The 22089-nt window shown below is 45.6% G+C and overlaps 1 protein-coding gene across 6 annotated transcripts in view; it reads right to left on the reverse strand.

Moving 5' to 3' along the window:
- The window catches only part of KIDINS220 (kinase D interacting substrate 220), a 987486-nt gene that overhangs the window by 490776 nt on the left and 474621 nt on the right, over positions 1 to 22089 (reverse strand). For all 6 annotated transcript variants that reach the window (XM_069235892.1, XM_069235890.1, XM_069235888.1 and 3 more), the window contains exon 17: positions 1151 to 1440. In XM_069235892.1, coding sequence (XP_069091993.1) covers positions 1151 to 1440 — 290 coding nt within the window. The remainder of the gene's footprint in view (positions 1 to 1150; positions 1441 to 22089) is intronic.

Raw genomic sequence — 22089 nt, forward strand, 5'->3', positions numbered from 1 at the left:
ATCATCAGGCGGAGGAGCAGTGGCACTGGGGCAGGAGGGAGCTGCAACCCACTCTGCCCTTGAGGGTGAATGTACGGAGTCTAAAGGCACCAGTGGGACGGAGGGCGAGGGGAGCTCCACGACAGGGACAGGAGCATACACCAGTGACAGCGACTCTTCCTCTGATGGGAGCTCACTTGCGGTGTTGGGCACCTCTGTACAGGTATAGCCGCCACCCCCCCTACCAGCACCGCCCTCCCAGCAGACCCTCAGTGTGTGTCCCGTGCCTGCTCACCCAGGAGGGTGGGCATCTCCTTCGCCCCAGGCACCTCAGGCCCTGCCCCAGTCAGCCCTGCTGCCCTCAGTGAGGAGGCTATTGACCTCCTGAGATCCCTCACTGTTGGGCAAGCTACCATTTTGAATGCCATCCAGGGTGTTGAGAGGCATTTGCAACAAACAAATGCATACCTGGAGGGCATTCATTCTGGGCAGGCGGCCTAACAGAGAGCATTTCAGGCTCTGGCCTCAGCACTGATGGCAGCCATTGTCCCTCTGACCAGCCTCTCCCTCCAACTTCCGCTACCCAGACCCAATCCCCTGTACCTCAGCCTATCCTACAACCAACAAACGTTATTGAATGCACATGCAGTAATAGCCCCTCGATTTACAATGTCAAGAAATCATGAGAAATGCTAATACCAAACAGAATATAGCCAAATAGCCAAATTCATGGACCACAGTTGAAACAAAAAATATCGACTTGATGATAAGACAAGAGTTCACAAAAATTATTTTAGTAGCTTCTACTACTGTGCCCAGTCTGACAAATGCAAAAGACCAGAGAGGTGGGTAGTTGTGATGGAAATGTTTTCTTGTGACACACAATCATTCAGTCAAAGAGACAGAAAACCATGCTGAATTTTTTTTTTTTTTTAAACATTTTTATAACTATCCTTATTCCAATTGAAAATATTCTTAAATATTTATTTTGTAACTGAATGACATACTTATAAGTACAATAATGGTACAATGCTTCATAACTCTGCTCCTGTGATCTGTGATATCTCATTATCTGTGATACATCATGCTCCAATTCGATTGTTCATTACAAATGGCACAAACAGATGCAATACTGCCTTTAGAAAAATAACTTTATAATTATAGTACTTACTTTCATGAACCCTTCACTTTTCAATTTGTGGAGTTTTGAAGCTGCATTATGAAGTCTTTTTCTTTGGGAGTTTAGGATGGAGTCCATGACTTGCCACCATGTACGGCAATTCCAGATAATTGCAAGGCCAACAGCACAGGCAATTGAAATCAGAATGGCATTTATAGTCATATTCTTTGACTCCACATGAAAAATAGCTAACAGTATGACTCCAGCCGTAATGCAGAAAAGTATGAAGATGCAAATCACAAATGATGGGAGACAGCAGGTCTTCTTCCATTTCTTTTTACCTAAAATCATTTAAACAAGCAAGTTAATACTTTTTTTTTCAATGTATAGTTTTTATTGGCATTTGTACATTATCAACACAATACGATAACACAGATCAGCATGGCAACTGACATTATGCATGATACAGACAACCAGCAACAAGTGTGGACCCACCCCACCCCACTTCCCTACATCTTATATCCAAATGATCCATCAGCACCCCGAGGGTTTAATCATGCTGAATTGCCACAACCGTCCCTTCCATATCAACCTACCCCACTCACTGAGTCCTCCGCCCCTCCATAAGGACTTTCCCCTACTGTCCATGGACTCCTGATGGGCTAGTCTCCGATGGGTCCTACAGATCAGTCAGTATGGCTGCCCAGCCCCGCAAATCATCAGTAAGTTTAGTGTCCCCACGGGTCTTACACATTTGCCACTCCCCTGCATTCTCCCATTCAGTCATGTCCTTCTTCCATTCGGATAGCACTGGGGGCGTTGGGGACAATCATCATATAGCTAATCTCCACTTGGCCACTGTGAGCCCCAACAAAAACAACTTCCTGCTCAGTTTCTTTTTAATCGGGACCCGACCCAATACACATTGCCCTATATCTCTAGGGGTGGTCCAGACAGTAGCCCCATTGAAAGCGGCCAGAATCTCGTCCCAGTAGCCTATCACATCTGGGCACGGCCATATCATATGAATGACGTCCACATCCAAGTATCCACACCTTGGACAGGAAAAGGGTCTCACAGGATGTATTGTGCTAAGGTCTTAGGACACAAATACACCTGATGTATAGCGCTAAACTGTGTCAGTTTAAAACGGGCATTAGATGACGCCGTTCAAACCCTCTCATAAATGGTGACCCTGTCCTTCGGCGTCAACGAAGCATACAGCAGAGCTTGTGATTTATTTTGCACTGGGAGCTCCGCTGCCGGCAGGTCCTCTCTTAGTGCTGTATAAAGGTGTGACACCAATCTACACCCTTCCCCTAAGTTTAACAGGGCTCCCAAGAACCGAGACTCCGGAGGAGTCTCTGGAAACGATGGCCAAATTGTTCGGGCAGTCGCTGAAATATTGGAGTATTGGAGGAACAGCCTTATGTCTAGACTGAATGAGGTCAGGGCGCCAGGTAGAGTAACGAACCAGCCATCGGGATAGATGTCTCCAAAGGTTTCACATCCTCCTTCGCACCACCGGACCACAGACATCGATCTGGGAGAAGGGGCTAAAGGCCCATAGTAGCGTATCAAAGGCGAAAGGCACCTGTTGCAGCACCCCTTTAACCGCTCGCTCCCATATCACGCAGACCTGTCAGACTACGGCAGGTGCCCCAGCAGGAACTCCAGAACCCATCACTAAGAGTTGAGGTAGAGAAAATTCATTCACCATAAGTGCCTGCCAGCAGACGTGTTTCCCAATTCTCACTGTCAGCAAACCACTGTACTGCACGTTTCAGCTGTGCAGCAAAGTAATATAATTCTAAATGAGGCAGCTCAAGTCCCCCTTTAACCCAGGTTCGCCTAAATGATGAAAGGCTTACCTGTTTTCTCCCCGACGCCCATAGCAACTTGAAGATTAATGTATCCAGTTCTGTAAATACCTTCCTGGAGATCTTGTATAGTATCCCCTTAAATATATATAAGCAACGGGTTATAATACAAGCATTTTGACTAACACCACTTTACCCATTACAGACAGGTGTAGAGTGTTCCACAATTTTATGGAGGATTACAATTTCCCCAGTACCCTCTCCATATTAAGGTCCCCGAAACAGTGTGTGCTGTGGGCCAGCCCGATTCCTAAACATTTAATATTGTCAGTTACCCAGGGGATGTATGTCTGAGGGAGAGCATCCAAGGGCCTATTAACCAGCCCTCCCATGGTCAACAACCTAGATTTAGCACGGTTAACATCAAGGCATGAGAATTCACCAAACTCGTTCAGTAGTGCCAGTAGAATGGGGACCAAATATTCAGGGTGTCTCGGATAGAGCATGGTGTCATCAGCATATAGGAAGATCACGTGCGTGCGTTCACCAACCTGTGGTTGTAAGGCCACTCGGAGTTGACAAGCCAAAGGTTCCTTAGCCAAAGCGAACAGTGTAGGAAAATGCCTCTGATGGCATGGTTACCCCCTAACTTTTTGCCTTTTGTTGATGCTAGTTATGATTGAAAGTGTGCTGGGACCCTGCTAACTAGGCCCCAGCACCAGTGTTCTTTCCCTAAACTGTACCTTTGTTCCCACAATCGGCACAGCCCTGGCACACAGGTAAGTCCCTTGTAAATGGTACCCCTGGTACCAAGGGCCCTGTGACCAGAGAAGGTCTCTAAGGGCTGCAGCATGTATTATGCCTCCCTGGGGATCCCTCACTCAGCACATGCACACTGCCTCACAGCTTGTGTGTGCTGGTGGGGAGAAAAAGACTATGTCGACATGGCACTCCCCTCAGGGTGCCATGCCCACCTCTCACTGCCTGCGGCATAGGTAAGTCACACCTCTAGCAGGCCTTACAGCCCTAAGGCAGGGTGCACTATACCACAGGTGAGGGCATAGCTGCATGAGCAGTATGCTCCTACAGTGCCTAAGCAAATTCTTAGACATTTTGAGTGCAGTGTATATGGTCTGGGAGTCTGTCAAACACGAACTCCACAGTTCTGTAATGGCTACACTGAATACTGGGAAGTTTGGTATCAAACTTCTCAGCACAATAAATCCACACTGATGCCAGTGTGGGAATTATTGAGAAATGCACACAGAGGGCATCTTAGAGATGCCCCCTGTATACCAGCCCAACTACTAGTGCTAGGCTGACCAGTTTCTGCCAGCCTGCCACATCCGGACGGGAACAAAGCCTGTACTGGGTGGAGGTGCTTCACACCTCCCCCTGCAGGAAATGTAACACCTGGCAGTGAGCCTCATAAGCTCAAGCCTGGTGTTACAGCGCCCCAGGGCACTCCAGCTAGTGGAGATGCCTGCCCCTCCAGACACAGCCCCCACTTTTGGCGGCAAGTCCGGAGGAGATAATGAGAAAAACAAGGAGCCACCCCTCAAGTAGGAAAAGCCCCTAAGGTGTCCTGAGCTGAAGTGACCCCTGCCTTAGGAAATCTTCCATCTTGTTTTGGAGGATTCCCCCCAATAGGATTAGGGATGTGTTCCCCTCCCCACAGGGAGGAGGCACAAAGAGGGTGTAGCCCCCCTCAAGGACAGTAGCCATTGGCTACTGCCCCCAGACCTAAACACACCCCTAAATTGAGTATTTAGGGGCGACCCCGAACCCAGGAAATCTGATTTCTGCAACCTGAAACAAGAAGAAGGACTGCTGACCTGAAAGCCTCGCAGAGACGATGCAGACGAAAACGGACTTGGCCCCCAGCCCTACTGGCCTGTCTCCAGTATCAAAGAACCTGCACAGTGACGCATCCAGTGGGACCAGAGACCTCTGAGGACTGACCTGCACCCAAAAGACCAAGAAACTCCCGTGGACAGCGGCTCTGTCCAAGAAACCAAGAAACTACAACAAAGAAACCATCTTTAAAGGGACTCCCCCAGCGACGCCTGCCGAGAGGATCCAGAGGCTCCCCTGACCGCGACTGCCCAGTGACAAAGAAACCAGAAGCACTGCACCCGCAGCCACCAAGCCTGAGAGAAACCAACTACCGGTGCAGGAGTGACTAGTGGGAGCCCCTCACCTGTGTCTGTTTGGGACCTCCCCACCCCCCCTCCCCCCGGTGCTCTACAAAACCCCCCTGGTCTGCTTCCCGAGGACACAGGTACTTACCTGCTAGCAGACTGGAACCGGAGCACCCCTATTCTCTATCGCCACCTATGCTATTTGGGCCCTACTTTGACTTCTGCACCTGACCGGCCCTGTGTTGCTGGTGCTGGGTGTTTGGGGTTAACTTGAACCCCCAACGGTGAGCTGCCTATGCCCTGGAGACTGAACTTGTAAGTGCTTTACTTACCTGAGAAACTAACCAATACTTATCTCCCCCAGAAACTGTTGATTTTTGCACTGTCTACTTTTAAAATAGCTATTTGCCATTTTTGCCAAACCTGTGTACACTACTGTTTTAATTCAAAGTTCCATATTTACCTATGTCAAGTACCTTACATTTTATGTACTTACTTGAATTCTGAATCTTGTGGTTCTAAAATAAATTAAGAAAATAATATTTTTCTATATAAAAAAACCTATTGGCCTGGAGTTAAGTCTTTGAGTGTGTGGTCTCATTTATTGCATGTGTGTGTACAACAAATTCTTAACAATACCCTCTGTTAAGCCTACTGCTCAACCACACTACCACAAAATAGAGCATTAGTATTATCTAATTTTGCCACTATAAACCTCTAAGGACCCCTTGGACTCTGTGCACACTATCTCCCATTTTGAGATAGTATATACAGAGCAACTTCCTCCAAACAGCAAAAGAGACAAGGGTCACCCCTGCAGGGTGCCACGATGCAGAGAGATTCTACTGGATATTATGCCCTACCCTCTGACTCTAGCCAAGGGCTGTGCATAGAGCAATCAAACCCATCGTGTGAAGGTGCCCCCGATGCCCGCCTCGCGCAGGACACCACATAAGAAATCCCAAGATAAGGAATCAAAGGCTTGTTTGATACCTAGGAGGACCAGCACATATGGGTCCTCCCTAGAAGCAAGGACATGCCAGACCAGCGCGAGTCTCCGAAAATTATAGATATATTTCTGCATGGAATAAATCCACATTGATCCTGATGTATTAGGTGGGGTAGGAGTTGCTCCGCCAGGACCAGGCTCAGAATCTTTATGTCGACATTAAGCATGGAAAGGGGACGGTACGAGGCAAGCTCCTCTGGATCCCTGTCGGGCATGGGGAGCATCACCACAACAGCTTTCCAACTAGAAGTATGTCCTTCTATGTCCTTCTCGATGTCATCACATAGACTTCCAGAGGTTTTTCAACCACCACCCCTGCCCCAGGCTAATATAGTTCTGCAGGCAATCAATCGCTACCTGGGGCTTTAACTGTTTTCAACAACTGTATGGCCTTCATTATCTCCTCCTTAGGGAGGTAAACTTTCCCTTTCTTCCCTAGTCAGGAAAGGTACCTCCAGTCCCTCCAAGTACTGTGATCTCATCTGTGCCGAACAAGGCTCCGGACTGGCATAGAGTGTCTCCAAATGCAAGTCAACTGCCTTGGTTATGCCTTGTTGTGTACAGACCCTGACCCCTGACTTGTCATGGATCCCTATCAATGGAGGAGCCCACGTTTCGTTGATGAGGAGAGCGGGAAGCATCCTACCCGCCTAATCTCCTTCTATATAGAGCCGCTGCCGATAACTTGTGCAAACAAATTTGTCCAAAAAATCCCAAGTTTCTAAAAGCTCCCGCTTACATTCCTTCCACTCCGTTAGCATCTGCTGGCGTTCTATTACCATATTCTCCAGAGTGCCAAATCACTATTCGACTGAATCTAGGGATCTGGACAGTTGTTTCTTCACCCTGTATGTTACTTTGAAACACTCCCCTTGCAGCACCACCTTCATAGTGTCCCACTCTACTCCCCTTGTCGACGCACCACCCCAGTTTTCTGCAAAAGTAATGATCAATTGACTCTCGCTTCTTCTAAACACACCCATTAATGTTTTAAAGTGAAACTTGTGGGGCTATTTATACCGTTGAAGACGATAAGCTTTTTAAAAATTAGAATGATAACATACAAAAATACATAACATTGATGAAGTTCACAAACCAATGAAATTAAGCAATAAATTAAATTCTAAATGACATGGTGCAAAATATTCCTGAAAGCAAGTAGATACCGATAATGGCAAACTCCTACCCAACTCTATCTCACCAAGCCATAATTTACTTCTGCAGCTTATTCGGACTGAGTAAATTAAAGGAATTCCTAGCATGCATTGGCTTGTCTAAGGATTCCATATGTTTGCCATAAACATCTCATGGACGCATATCTTCTGCATTAAAAAAATAAAATTAAAAAAATAGTTTGATTTTTCACATTAACAACGATCAACAACGCAAGTACGTCTGCATCCAAGCACAAGGGTTTGAGTAAGAGATGACAGTAGTATAGTAGTCCCCATTCCATTAGGGTAGCATACAAACAGCTCTGCAAGGCACAGAAAACATCGTACAAGTGAACGGTAGAAGGGAAATTTAATCCATAGCAGCCCAGAGGCGAGAAACCCCCAAGCAACACCCCAGGAGCGTTCAATCGAGGAGTCCATCACAGTTCTTCCAGGGCACCCAAATGTGCTAATTTATGGGGAGACCCATTCGCTTTGTATACCAGTTTCTCCATTGCAGCACAGTAGTCCACGCCCTGCACCATTCAAGCCACGGTGTGCTGATTTGTCTCTCAAGTGCCAGACTAGGTCCTGTTTGGCTACCATGTACCCCGTGGCCAGGAGGAAGCGTATGGCACAGGTCTCTCCCATCCTATCCCTGATCCACATCAGCATAATTTTGGCAACCAGTTCCAACCTGCGGCTGACAACCAACCCAATTCCGCTGTTAACCCTCAGCCAGTTTCCCCTCACTAGGAGACACTCCTACAGCACGTTATAGAGAGCTCAGGGACTGATGACAGCGGAAACACTCTGGCCCTGCTGTGCACCAGAGCTTCTAAGGGGAACAATAGATCCAATGGAAAATTTTGAATTGTATAAGCTGCAAGTGCATGGAATGGCTAGTTTGCGTGAGGCTGTCACCTTTGCCCATTCTCCATCATCTAGAGTGCCCACATTTTTTCCCAGCCAGCCTTAAGGGCAAGCAAGGGGTCAGGCATGTTGACCACCAGGGACTTATGGAGATGCAAGATGCCACCCCAGCTAACCAGTTAGTTAGTAACAAGTTTGCAGTCAAGAGGGCTAAATTCTGGGACGGAGCCAAATCGCTCGCTGAATTTGTTAAGGGCATGACACAGCTGGAGATATCTGTAGAACTAGGATGGGTGTAGGCTAAACTCCACTGCAAGCACCTGAAAGAATTTCATATGTCCCCTATCCCAGATTCCCCTAGAGTAGATATACCAATAAGGTCCCAGATACCAAAGACGGTCAAGCTGGTGGATTCAGACAACCATGTTGCATGCCAGAGGGGTGTTGCCTCGGTCAAGGTGCCAAACCATTTCATGTGTCATAGGGCTATGTACCAACACTAAAAGAGAATTCGGCTGATGGATGGTAGTGAGTGAGGGGGTGATATGCTATACAGTAGCATGAGTAACCCCATGAGGATGCAGTAGCTCCAACTCCAGCCTACACGCTGGATAATACCTATCTGCATGGAACAAGTCACTGATAGTGACCCCACGCAAGACCTACTGGCTTTCTCCATGTTTTTTTTTTTGTTTTGTTTTTTAGACATGCTGCACAGCATGTGCAGCATGGCGTAAAGCAAACTAAAGTCAAGGGAAAACAAGCATTTGCAATAGGTCTCGCATTTGCTTGAGTTAGAGCTATTGGTGTTGTAAATGCATAACTGGACTTTTATTGGCACATAAATTGATCAACCTTGCCGCATAATTTGGTCCCCTCTGCAACATAGTTCCAGTGACCCAGCATATAACTAAGGAACTTCCATATACCTTCTTCCTCTATATGCAGCAAAAAATTAAAATATTGCCATTATTTACTCAAAGTAGGAGTCCCTTTCAACCCACAGCAACTCAACTATTCAGAACTTTTTTTTTTGCTAAAAAAAAGTATGGAACTACTCCGCTCAAATCAATACAGTTTGGGAATGTCGTTTCCCCACCCACTCCAACCTTTGATACAAGGTTCAACACAGTACAACTTCTGGTTACCCGTGTGACAATGGAGATGAGCAGTAACAGTACAACTACACCGGAGTACAGGTAACCTTGGGAGACAGCGTCGCTGAACTGTGGTTAAGTGGTTACCAGGTAACAGTAATCTGCATACTTATCTTGCCACTGGAGTATACAGCTTATTGGGAAGAAGCCGAGCAGATGACCCCTGACTTTCACGCATCCACGCATCCTGTCCAGGTTTGATTTCTGGTAATTTCGCCCTATCTCTGTAAATGGACACACAAAACTACAAGTACCAGAATGCACAAACACAAGCATGAACAAGGTACTCATACGGGAACACGGGAAACTTAGTGTCTCTAGCAAAGGAAAACTCCTCGAATGAGAAAATAGAGGAAGACACCGTAGTTTCTCACCCAGAGCGCCTCCTACAATACTCTGTCCCTGTGCTCCAGACATAGCTGTGACTGACCCTGCAGTATAGCATTGATGAAGTCACCACACATCTCAAACACCTCCCCAAGGAGCTGATTGTTGTAGAAGTGCACCTGGGGGTCTCGCTCAGTGGGTGTCTCCACTCCCTCTTCCTGTGGTGCAGCCATACCGCCCACTGGCATCCCCAGAACAGTCCCGGGATTGCCACTATTTTCTTCTTTCAGGAACAAGTCCCCCAAACCTGAAGCTCTGGGCAGTGTGCATGCCTTTCCGGCCCTCTTCAAGTGTAAACACAGCCCTGGGGGGACCAAAGTTCCTCAGCAGAAACTTGTCATTTAACTTAATCGCACATAAAGAACACTGTGGATTTAGAAAATATTGAAATGTGGGATTACATCATGCGTGTTGTTTTCGTTTACTTTGCAAAGCACATGCAGATTGTTGCTTGAGAGGGAATGCGTTTTTAAGGTATTTGTAAAATATTTGTAGGTATTAAACACATTTAACTAAAAAGATTTATATACAATACATATATAAATTAAAACGCATCGTTTTAGGTCACTTTGCTTAGCTACCAAGTTTTCTGATTGCTTATGTGTGACATTTTCAAGGTTTCCATGTACTTATCAGTGGTCGAAGTGCATTAAAACAATCAACGACGTGGGAAGTGTGGTGGGGACGGGCAGACATGAACACGAAACTCAGGAACGGGCGAGAGGTGCTGGGGGACGGCAGTGGGAGCCGATTCAAAGCACCGTGGCCAAAGTAGTTAGCTCACAGTAAAAAAATATTGGCAATCGTGCAATAATCCATGTAACGGGGTCAGTCTGCAAGGAGGTAACAAAACCGGACCAAGGCGAGACAAACGTAAAGCATTTACCAATAACATCAAGGGATTTTTGAAAGGCACGCCCACAAACAAGAGGAAGTGATGGGCGTGAGATGGGCGTGGTTAAAAGCCCCCATATAGATAGCAGGTCGGAAAAGCAGCGCTTGCCCGCTGCTATGCTCGACCTAAAAACGGCATAAGGTGGCCAGTGTTGACCGTGTCACAGTGCTTTTTTAACCCATGCTCCATAGCAGCCCAAACTGCTATGCAATATGTTGAAAAAAAGCAGACGAGGAAGCAACACAAGGGAGGCGCGGTGATGGGAACAGCAATAACGGACAGCAGGGGGAAAGGGGTATGGGAATGTACATCCACTGTTGCAGGTTTGATCTACTGGTGAAATCCCTTCACTGTAGAAAGTTATTTGTGAATAGAGTCCTTGATTCCTAGCTCCCTTAAGCAATCAATTATGTTACAGTCGGGCAGTTTCAACAACCAGAGCACATTTCTTAACAACTTATTTGAAAATGTATCCCGGAATGGTAGAACCAATGTCTATTCGAAGTGATTATGTAAAGATCTGCAAATACATGAGGCCCAAATCATAAATGTTTTTCTATACATGTAAGTTATACAGGTGCTTGCCAAAAATATATTTGCGAGGGAAGATACTTAATCTTGATTCCCAGAATCAGCACAAATGTACCCTCTGCTAGGTTTCTGGGCATTTCTGGTTGGGCATGCCTCCAAAACTGAGTCATGTACACACTCAAATGTGGGGGTGTCCAGGTACCGCTCGCAGATAAGGTAGGGCCAGCAGGCAGGGACGGAATGTTCCCATATTTCACGGGGGTGTAGGCGATGGGGGTTTCTCCATGGAAAAATATTTCCCAGCTGGAGAACTACAAATGAAAGTTAAATGTGTAAATACATATTGTGTTCCACTGAAATAGGCACATTTTTCCTGATGGAACAGATTTCCAGTGTGTGCATTTTAGCTCACGGCGTGTGCAGTTGGCATACGTTTTCTACCAGGCTCCTTTGGCAAATCCCAGATGATTTCCACCAAGCCACATAAGCGAGTTGAGCTTAAAACATCTTAAATAAGAGTGCAGTGCCAATTATATAAAGTTCGAAGCAAACATAACAAATTAAACAAAAATAACTTTTGGAAAGTAACTTAGTTTTGAAAAGGATAAAAACACTATCATGTTCAGAGGAGGCATTTTTCTTTTTTAAACACATTCAAGAGCAGCGTGAACTTAAAGTCAAGGGAAAAAGAGCTATGGCACCCAGCACTGACCACGTCTGGAGTTTTTTTTCTCAGAATCTTTTTAATAAAAGTTTTGGTGGGACATAAGACAAGCAAAGCATCATAAAACAGAGATGCCATTGCAAATGTAAGAGTCAATAACATGATACTTACACAGTGAGCCTACAAGCTCCTTGACAGTTGACAATGCAACGAGCTGACAAATTGACATTTGCCAAGCGCATGTATTGTGCAACACTTGACAAAAATAGACACTAGAATAGAACACATGAACAAAACCAGGCAGGCCATCCATAGGTCGCTATATGGAATTAGTCCATCAGGTGTACAAGGAATGGTGTGTAATGTGGATGGAGTGTCGGATCATGGAGGGGTGGGTGTAGGGGAGACAGATTACTATTGTAAGGGCATGTGGAGACGTCAGTGCTCTATCGTGGCAGGTTAAAACAGGTGAATTTGAGGCATGTAAAGTGAAGCAGAGGGCACCATAGAGTTTGGAATTTGGCCTCCGTTTGGTGGAGACAATGTCTCTCTATATACATATATAGCGGAATAATGCATAGCATGTAAATCTGTAGATAAGTCCATAGCCATAATCATTCACTAGTCACCATAACCTCAGCCCTGCTGTAAGAGTATAAGCTTTGCCATAATCTGAAAAGTAAAATACGAGCAGTATTTTTAGTGGAAAACATTCAGCCCAATCAAATCATGTACTGAGGGGAACCAACATGAAGATGGCACCTAAACACTTCGCTCAGTGGTACTTTGAAGCTTTTTTTGTTGATTTTATACGATCAACCAACAGCTGCACTGACAAGTCAGATCCAACCTAAAAATGCATGTAGATTAGTTTAACCCTGGGCATCCCATACTGCTCTCAAACAAAAAACAGCACTCTGAGGTCTAAAGTTAATTATGAAGGTGACAGAACCGCAATACTTTTCTCATGACTGCCTGCATCCCATCTGTTCTGCTGCCCCCCCAAAAACAGACATAGTAAATTATCTAGTTATCTGAGAGACTTTAACAGCATTACAACGCCATGTGTGTGCCCCCAAAAGTTCAAGCTTAGGCTGTCATACTGCTGCAGGGTCTGGAAGCTGGATAACCAAACACAGTAATCACAGCTTTGAGGAGGGAAAAAGTACATTTTTCTGGGGAAGCACACAACTTCTGATCTAAGATAACGCCCAAACTTTTCACTTAATTTTTTAGTACAGGGTGTTCCCTCAATGCCAGTGGCCAACTTATTTGTTGTAGGGGGGGTGGCTTGTTGCCCATTTTCATTACTTCTGTTTTTTCTCCATTCAACTTAAGGCAGCTATCATCCATCCTTTTGCAACTTTAGACAACCAACTACTGAGTGTAGTGGAAGTAGCCGCAGTATGCTGAGATAGTGTAACAATTAACTGCATGTCATCAGCATAAGATACTATTGAAAGTCGACTTGCGTCAATGATATTTGCCAGTGGCTGTACATAAATATTAAACAGCGTGGGGCTAACTGAAGAACCATAGGGAACACCACACTTCAACTGGTGGACTGAGGAGTAGAAGAATCCCTCACAGACTTAAAAGCTCCTCCCATTAAGGAAAAAAGCCAACAAGCTTATGGCCACGCCTGCTATCCCCGCACACTCCAAACACTGCCTCATGTGAAACCTTGTCGAAGGCTGCACCCAAATTGAGGAGTATGAGAGCTACCAAGCCACCTGCATCCAGCGTTAATTTCAAATCCTCTATTGCCCTCAAGAGAGCGACTTCTGTACTGTGATTTGAGCGAAAACCTGTCTGGATCGAATGAAAACACTGATTAGATTTTTAAAAAATCAGTCAGTTTACTGTTAATAAACTTTCCCAAGCTCTTGTTTGGACCTGGGAGAAGAGATGTTGGTCTGTAGATCTCAACCGCTAGAGGGTGTAATGAAGATTTAATAGGGGGCGAATAATGGCATGTTTCCAATCATTCGGAACACAGCCACTTGCAAGTGATAAATTGAATAAGTCTGATAGAGCTGTCACCATAACATCACCCCTTGATTAAAATATCTATTTGAGCTGGATCTGAAGGAGATCCTGATTTAACAGATTTAGCTATAATGACTACTTCCTCTTTCTTTATTATAGGAATCCTCCCGGGTATTCAAATTTGATCCCTCAGCATGATGCACCTCCGACCCAACTGCAAATGAGTCATATATATTGTTCACTTTCTCCAGAAAGTACCTTGCTAATGACTCTTACGACTCATCTGACATAGCCACCCCTGCCCCATGTGTGCTACCTTCCAGAAAGTTTTCTACAATGTGGAAAATTTCTCTAGTGGCATTAAGAGTAGTGCTAACCCTATTTGCAAGGTTGTTTATTTGGGCCTTTTGAACAGCGTGTTGGCATGTCATTATCAGAACTTTAGATTTAGGCTTTTCTTACTCATTCTTACATTCTTTTTTGTTCTCTTAAATCTATAGAGAACCAGCTTAACTTATATGCAGGTTTTGATTTTTTATGCGTGACCAGAGGAACTATCATGTCCAGTGTCTTAATGACTCAGTCCTTTATCACTTTGTATCTCAAAGAGGCATAGTTTTCTTTCAGCACGCCTTCCCAAACTGCAGGGAGGAATTTTGTAGTGCATGCTCCCATCTATCTACATGTAGTTTAAACCACCAGTGAGATTTTTCACACATGCCAGGGTTAGGCACTACTACCTGAGGGACTGTAATGTTAAATGGAATAATGTAGTGTTCTGACCACACAATTTGTATAGGCAGCTCCACTTTTAAATTTTCCATATTAGAAAATATGGTATGTAGTGTATGCCCCTTAATGTGTGTTGATAAGCTTACTAATTGCATTATCTGGAATATTTCCAAGTCCTTTAAAAGTTATAGACTACATGAGAAGACATCTCTTCTATATGCATGTTTAGATCACCTAACAAAATAACATTTGGAAACTGGAGACAGAATGTAGCTACTAATCCAGGCACCGTCTTTCCAAAATCTGCTGTGGGGCCAGGAGGGAGGTAGATCAGCAAAAGTAAAAGTCTGGGGAAATTTAATAGAGAATAAAAGGCTATCACAGCCCAGGAAAATATTAGGAGTACATTTACCTTCCAGTGATTGATTAGTAATGATAGCAACCCCTATTACTAACTTCCCTTCCTGATCACATCTATTTATCTGATATCCAGCATGCAACGCCATAACATCTAGCTCAGTACCCTCCTTAAGCCATATTTCAGTAAGAAAAACTATTTCCGGAGAAGAATCCGCCAGAAGCGTAAACACATCCCATTTGTGCTAAGGGAGTGACCTGTAATTAACTAAGAAAATGTTTACCGCACATCTTTTGCGATCTCCTTCAATACCTACATAGAATCTGTCAGGTTCCCAGTGAGATTTCAGATCCGACTACAGTGATTGTATGTGCCATCTTGCATGGTTGGCAGGCAGGATGCAGGAGCTTGGCAGACCAAGAAGCCTCAGAGTGATGCTCACTGGGACCCAGGAGAGAGGATGAAACATCGGAATAATTGTCCTGGACTCATTGTTCTGGAGGAAAGCCCCAAAAGTGCACCATATCCAGTATGGCTCAGATGAAAAGGAAGCCTTGTTGAAATAATTAGGTGTGACTTTGGCAGGTTGATTGCAAACACCAACAATGTCAAGAGATTTGCAATTGTGTGGAGGTGGCTGACAGATGACTAGGGTGAGCCCACCTTCTACAGCATGTCGTCAAAGTAGGGGAGGACTGATAGCCCCTAACTCCGATGACGGGAAGCGACCAACGCCATCACCTTTGTGATCACTTGATGGAGGACTGGTGAGTCTGAAAGGGAGCACAGCAAACTGAAAGTGCTTGTGGCCCTCTTAAAGCGCAGATAGCACCCGTAGTCCTGCAGTACAGGGATGTGAAAATAGGTGTGCTGCAGTTCGAACACCATTGTCCAGTTAACCGGATCCAGGGCAAACCAAAGCCCGCATGAGTGTCTTTAATTTGTCATTATATAGGAAGGCGTTAAGGAATCAAAGGTCTAGAATACGACGAAAGTCCCTGTCCTTCCACACAAGGACGTAGCAGGAATAACATCCAGCCCCTACTGCCAAAGCGGGTACCCTCTCTATGCCTCCTTTGGACAAAAGAGCCTGCACCTCCTGGAGTAAGATGGTCTTCCGAAAGCTGATCTAATGCAGGTAGCAGCCCCGGTGGGTCATAAACAAATGGCAGGAAATAAACCCATTAGAAAATTTGTAAGACTCATCTGTCGGACAAACAAGTTACTTACCTTCAGTAACGCATTATCTGGTGGAGACAGGATCTGGCCACAGATTCCTCACTTTAGAATCTTACCCAGGTATGAGCCTGGATCTGGAAACTTTTTTCCCATAACACGTCAGTGTGTCGGAAGAGGGCGCCGCATAACTCCACACTGATACCGTCCACCAGATGTGACATCATCTGAGTCCCTAAACCACCTCACCAATGCTAGTGCCTTATGGGACTGTTTTCCACACTCAAAACGTGGATCCACATATGGAAACTGCCTATTGAAACAGTGTGCTAGCACAAAAGACACTCCTGTGTCAAATAATCACAGAATTCTTAATTCAAAGTGTTGATTTCCATAACCAAATTTTCTGAGAATCCTTATGAAGAAATGTCTTTGAAAAGAGATAAAACAATATACTGACACTCCAAGGAGCTGTTAATATTACATGTTCCCTATAAGGGATACTACAATAAATCCATAATCTCACAGGTTAGAAAACTAACCCTCTGAAGAGAGAGCAACTTTGCACCCCGAAATGAAGGTGTAATAGCTCACAAGTTAAGGAATTCCAACTGTGCACATAATTATGCATGCTCACCGGCATACAAGCAGATACTCCACTTAAAGTATGGTATACACCATGAAAATAACAACTCTTGAGCACAAGCTCTTTTTCAAAGTAAAGTAAACAATATCACCTCTATGTCAGGTGTATTAAAAAGAGATACCCCCTAGGAAGCTGTTATTGACAAACTTGTAGTGGAAAGCCACCACTTTTACTAATAACAATAATGTACGTAGTCTTGAAATATCTGGCATGAAAAGCACCATAGGATTCCAGGGCACTATACATCCAACAAATATTGTCAATTTAAGGGATAATAACACCTGCCTAAAGCAGGAACACCCACCAAGGACCACTATTCGGTGGACAGACATAGAACTGAAAAAGCCTCAAGCCCTGCCGAACCATGGTTCATCTGTGAAATCAGTAAAGATCAAAGGGCAGAAAGGAACCAAGCTAATTCGCTGCAACACTCCTAAACTTTTAAAGCTGAGTCTGCCTGTGCACCAAATAAATGGGCACCATCACACTGCAAAACAATCAATGTGGCTTGAACTGGCTCTGAAAACCCAGCGATACGTAACCAGGCATGCCGATGTCGCGCGAATGAGGAAGTCAAAACTCGACCAACAGTGTCAGTAGTATCCATACCACAGCGAATGATTAGTTTAGCTGCTTGCTCGTCATCTTGAATCATGGGGAGGAGTGTCCCTGATATCTTCCGGAAGCACAGGCAAGATGTTTCACAATGAGCCCCATAATGAATGAGAGAAACATCCAAGAATGCAAGATGTATTTACAGAACGTTGAGCAGAACTGGTGGAGGAAAAAATATGCCTGCCACAGACGTCTAGACTCCTGGAATCCCTTTCAGGTGGGGCATGCGGAAGAAACTCAATATCATGGGAGATCAAAGTGGCCTGTACCACTAAACTTCAATAAGCAGGATGTCTTGGGAAACAAGCCGGATTCACTAGCAGCAGGTTGGTGCCTGTGAGCTATAACCCGATCAACAGGGGCTTCTTAATCAGGCTTAGCCTAAGCCCCCAACAAAACATCATGCAGGGCTTTGCTGTAAGGAAGCATTGTTTCAACCCCTGTTTGACCTTGATGGAGGAAATCAATTAGAGGATCCAACGTTAATTTCACTGAAGGAAATGGTAGATCCAAAACTACAGCAACCCTTCTCAGCATGTCAGCAAGAGAGGAGTTTGCCTCTGTAGCAAGTCATGGGGGGAAAGTCGGCCTGAGGTTGGGGAAGAATCCAAGCCACTGCCCACAGTTAATTCAGCTAGCCAACTGTCCTCTCTATGAGGCTGATGAATGTCCAACTCCTCTACCACTTCTCCACCATATCCCTCAGAAGGATAAACATGAGGGGTCTCTCCAGAATTTGGAAGCAGATCATGGATAACTGGCATGACTGGTGCCATAAGTGATGTCGACAAGCGTCCAGAAGGCGATTCCTCTACGTCGATTGTGACTTCAGACAGAGATAGGATTTCGACTTTGATCGGCGACACCAGTGGAGTCACCAGAGTAGGCTGATCGAATACAGACTGCAAAGGTGGAAATCCCAAAGGAACGACCAGCAACGTAATGGCTCTGTCAACTGATGCTGAAGGCCTAACTGAAGACAAGGTCGAACCTGCTGGCGTGGACACAGCCAAGGCACTTTGCAGCTCCATGGGACCCACAGGTGCTTTAGAGGAAGGTGATTCACTAAAGACAGCGTGAAAGGACATGTAATACTCACACATCTAGTTTAGAGTTGCCCCAGCCACTGAAAAGGAAGGGAGACGTGGGGGAGACTCTGACCTCGACTCCTCAACCGAGGAATGGTGGGAGGCCACATGTAGTGAAGTCAGTCACTTCCCTGACTTCGACTGCTTGTGCTGAGACTTACCTCTTGACGTCGATGTAGAATGGAATCCACGAGAACGACTCCTTGAACGGGCCCGCGATCGGGCATCAGTATTAGAAGAGGACCCTGGACAACGGGAAGTCCGGGACAGCTCCGACATCCACGCCACCAGAAGCTTCATTTGCTGTTCATAAAGAGCTTTTGCCCGAGGTTGATGACAGAAGTTGCACTCTTCAGCATCATTGTGCTTGCCCAGGCACCACATACAAATCAAGTGGAGGGTCCTTAGCCGACATTCACAGGACCCACAGGGTTTGAACCCCAAAGACATGGACAATAAAAAGCACACTGTTCCAATGAAGAAAACATCGAAGTAGGCCGAAAACAGCCTATCTAACCATTACAGGATTTGGGTTGCAAGCGTGGAAAAGAAGGAACTTATGTCAGTGCGTCAGTGATGGGTTTATATTGACTCCACTACGCCACATCCAGTGGACGATGTCAATACGGAGTCATACGACACCCTCTTCCGACACACTATGGGGGGAAAAAAGTTTCCGTATCCAGGCTTGCGCCTTGGGAAGATTCTAAAGTAAGGAATCTGCGGCTAGATGTCTCAATGAGATATAATGTGTTGTTACACCTAAAACAAGTGCCGTACCCTGCATCCAACCAGATTGTTGTTTGCCAAAAAGGGTGTGGTAAAGAAGTTTTGGGTCATTGCCAGAGGGGGAGGAATTTGGGACATATTCTGCCTTTTATGCCCAGGTGGAAAGGGCTGGAATGCATACTGTACAGGTGGTGGGACTTGACTGTCAACATAACAAGCCCCAGGCATATTCATAAAAGGAAGTAACTGTTGAGAGGGGATTGCCGAACTGGAACCGAAAGGCCTAAAGAGCCATGGCCCGGTTTTCCTCAAAATGCTACCTGGCAGAATATGTATTTTCACCAAACATACGAAGGGAATGTCTATCAAGAATGCCGGGACACCCTTGGAAAACCCTGTGGATCTCATTCATGTGTGGTGCCAGAGCACCACACTCGTTCTAATTGATCTTCCTAGACAGTCTGTGGGTGCTAGGCCCTAGGGTAGGGTTCTGCAAAGTCAATCCTGGAGAGCCGGGTCCATGCCAGATTTTTAGCATATCCATATTTAGAAACAAGATGTTTCAGGAATCTACATTTTTCTAATTGTGGATATGCTAAAAACCTGGCATGGACCCGGCTCTCCAGGATCAACTTTGCAGAACCCAGCCCTAGGGGATTACAAACTTGGCTGCATACCAGCCATCTTGAATGGTCCGGGTGAAAAAAGCAAGCGAGTCCACTGGCACTGCCGGCAAGATTTTACTAACCATTACCCACAGAGTGGGGGACTAGTGGTCAAGGAGGCAACTGGTGTTGACAGGCCTCAAAGCAAGGCTTGCAGAGGAAAACATTATTCTGCTGGTGGATGCCTGCACCACCAAACTCTCAGGAGTCAGATGCTGGGTTATGAAATCCAGTTCGTCTGGGGATGGTCTATGGCAATGGACAGCTTGTCAGTTGGCCTGGAGGCCAAAGTATAGTTTGGTCCAAGTGCCCAACAGCATGTCAGAGGGCCTCTTTTGAAAGGCAGGAGGGGGTTCAGTCGGAGCCTGGCCAGCCTGCAAGACCTCATTCAACATATTAGTTTTACCTCTATAGTGGCGAAGTGGAGGTGAAGGAAATCAGCAACAATTCTAATTACCATTAGGAGCAGTGTACTTTCCTTCTGTTGCTGATCCAAGGCAGTGGGACACCAACCCAGTATCAAGCAAAGTGTCTAACCCACTGGCTTTTTGCAGGTCCACGTACCAATTTTCCTTGTCATAAATTGGGGCAAACTTTTCACCAAACGCTCCATTGTCATCCCCACATGGCTGGCTTTGGTCAGAGTCCAAGCCAAACATTTTAGTGTAGTGTTTGCACTCAGTTGTGCAGCAGTGTAATCATTTCAGAGCTTGATGGATTAGGGCATGAATCAGGGTGCAGCCTCGGCTGGGGTTGAGACAAGTTGGCTCTGAGTCACGTACCAAAATAGGATGAGGCTCTTCCTGCAGCGCTAGCAGCGTTAGTGCCAACATCGATGTTCGAGGGACTGACAGAGATTTTAGAGCTCGAACCAGTCAGAACCGATGTCAGTATAGAACCCAAAGTAGGCTCAAGGGGCTCAGATGGAATGGAGGATGGATCAGCCAGCAGCAATTTGATTGGAGTCCCTACTGACCTGCCGAGGCAGAGGGAGCAGGAAGCATGCCAAAGATGTGAAATGTAAAAGTCTTGCACCTGCTGTGACAACTCTAACAGACCCAGCAACTTGAGGTATATCAGGACAAAGCATAGAATCAGCTCCTCACTGAAATGGGAGTGAGAATGTGCAGAGTGAGCCGTGATGCCCTTTGAAGTTCTCTGCAGGAAGAGAGGCGGAAAGGGGCAAAGTCCCGCTCAGGCTTCTTATGTTTGTTCTTGGTTTTACCCAAAGTCCTCAACCACAACGAAGATCTGCCACAGGAAATACTTCAGGAGAGGGTCTGCACTCTTGACCGCAGCCTGGAGCAGGACTTGTGTGGAATCTTGCAGTTCTTTGCCACATAGAGCTTCATTTTGCATTCTCAGGTGGCTTTTGGATTCATCTGGGTGCAGGTGTTGGAATCATGCTTTAAACCCAAACACCAGAGGCATACCTCGTGAGGATCAGCCCTAACCCCTGACAACCAGCAAGTCTCCAACTTACCCTTAAAACAGCCAATACTAAGCTAGAATCCATCTCTCATCTCAGCCAGACCTTTTAGCTGCTTACCTGCTTACTGTCCCCTGGTGCTGCCAAGTAGAGAAAGCTGGAACCAGTGTGCACTTACCTGAAAGGTCAGTTTCTCAACCACAACTTCCTTTGTCTTGACCACGGCTTCAGTGACTAGCTCAACTATGTGCAGCACCTTTTAGCACAAGCACGCTGAAAAAAGATGCCAGTAAGCAGTGCCTTGGATTTAAAGCAGCCACTTCAATACTAACACTGCAGCAACTGTTTTCATATCTGCCAGAAGCTTCACTTCATCTTCCTCATGAATCACCACTCTCCGCTCAATAGTCAGTCGACAGTTGTCCGAGAATCATAAGTCAACAAGAAATCCAAAGAGAGCTGCATCAACCAGCACTAATTCAGAGCAGGAGCTATAGAAAATGAAGATCTAGCAAGTAGCATTCTTGCCATTCTTACTCAAGTCAATGACGGTCCATTGCTTTAAGAGGCATATTAAACCGCACTGAGAGTAAATGTGACAGCACGAGATTTGTACCCAAAGCTACCACTTTGTATAGCTTCCAAGCAACAGTGATGTCAAGAGTATCCAAGGAGTCCGGTTCCCAAAGCCAACAATGTCAAAGTTGGAAATCTATGACTGTTCAGTAGCTCCAATGTTTGGTAAGACTTAGCACCTTTTCTAGGACACATAGAAAATCATATTGTAGTCCTGTAACTCTATGTAAGTTTCTAGGAGTACTCCAATGTGCAGAAGTTACACCAGATGGAGGGTACTATATGAGTAAATGACAGGGAAATGTGCATTAGCACACGTTTGTTTATTCCACCAATTGGAAAAATATTTCTCTGTG

This window comes from Pleurodeles waltl, chromosome 5 (assembly GCF_031143425.1).
Source record: "Pleurodeles waltl isolate 20211129_DDA chromosome 5, aPleWal1.hap1.20221129, whole genome shotgun sequence".
Lineage (NCBI taxonomy): Eukaryota > Metazoa > Chordata > Amphibia > Caudata > Salamandridae > Pleurodeles > Pleurodeles waltl.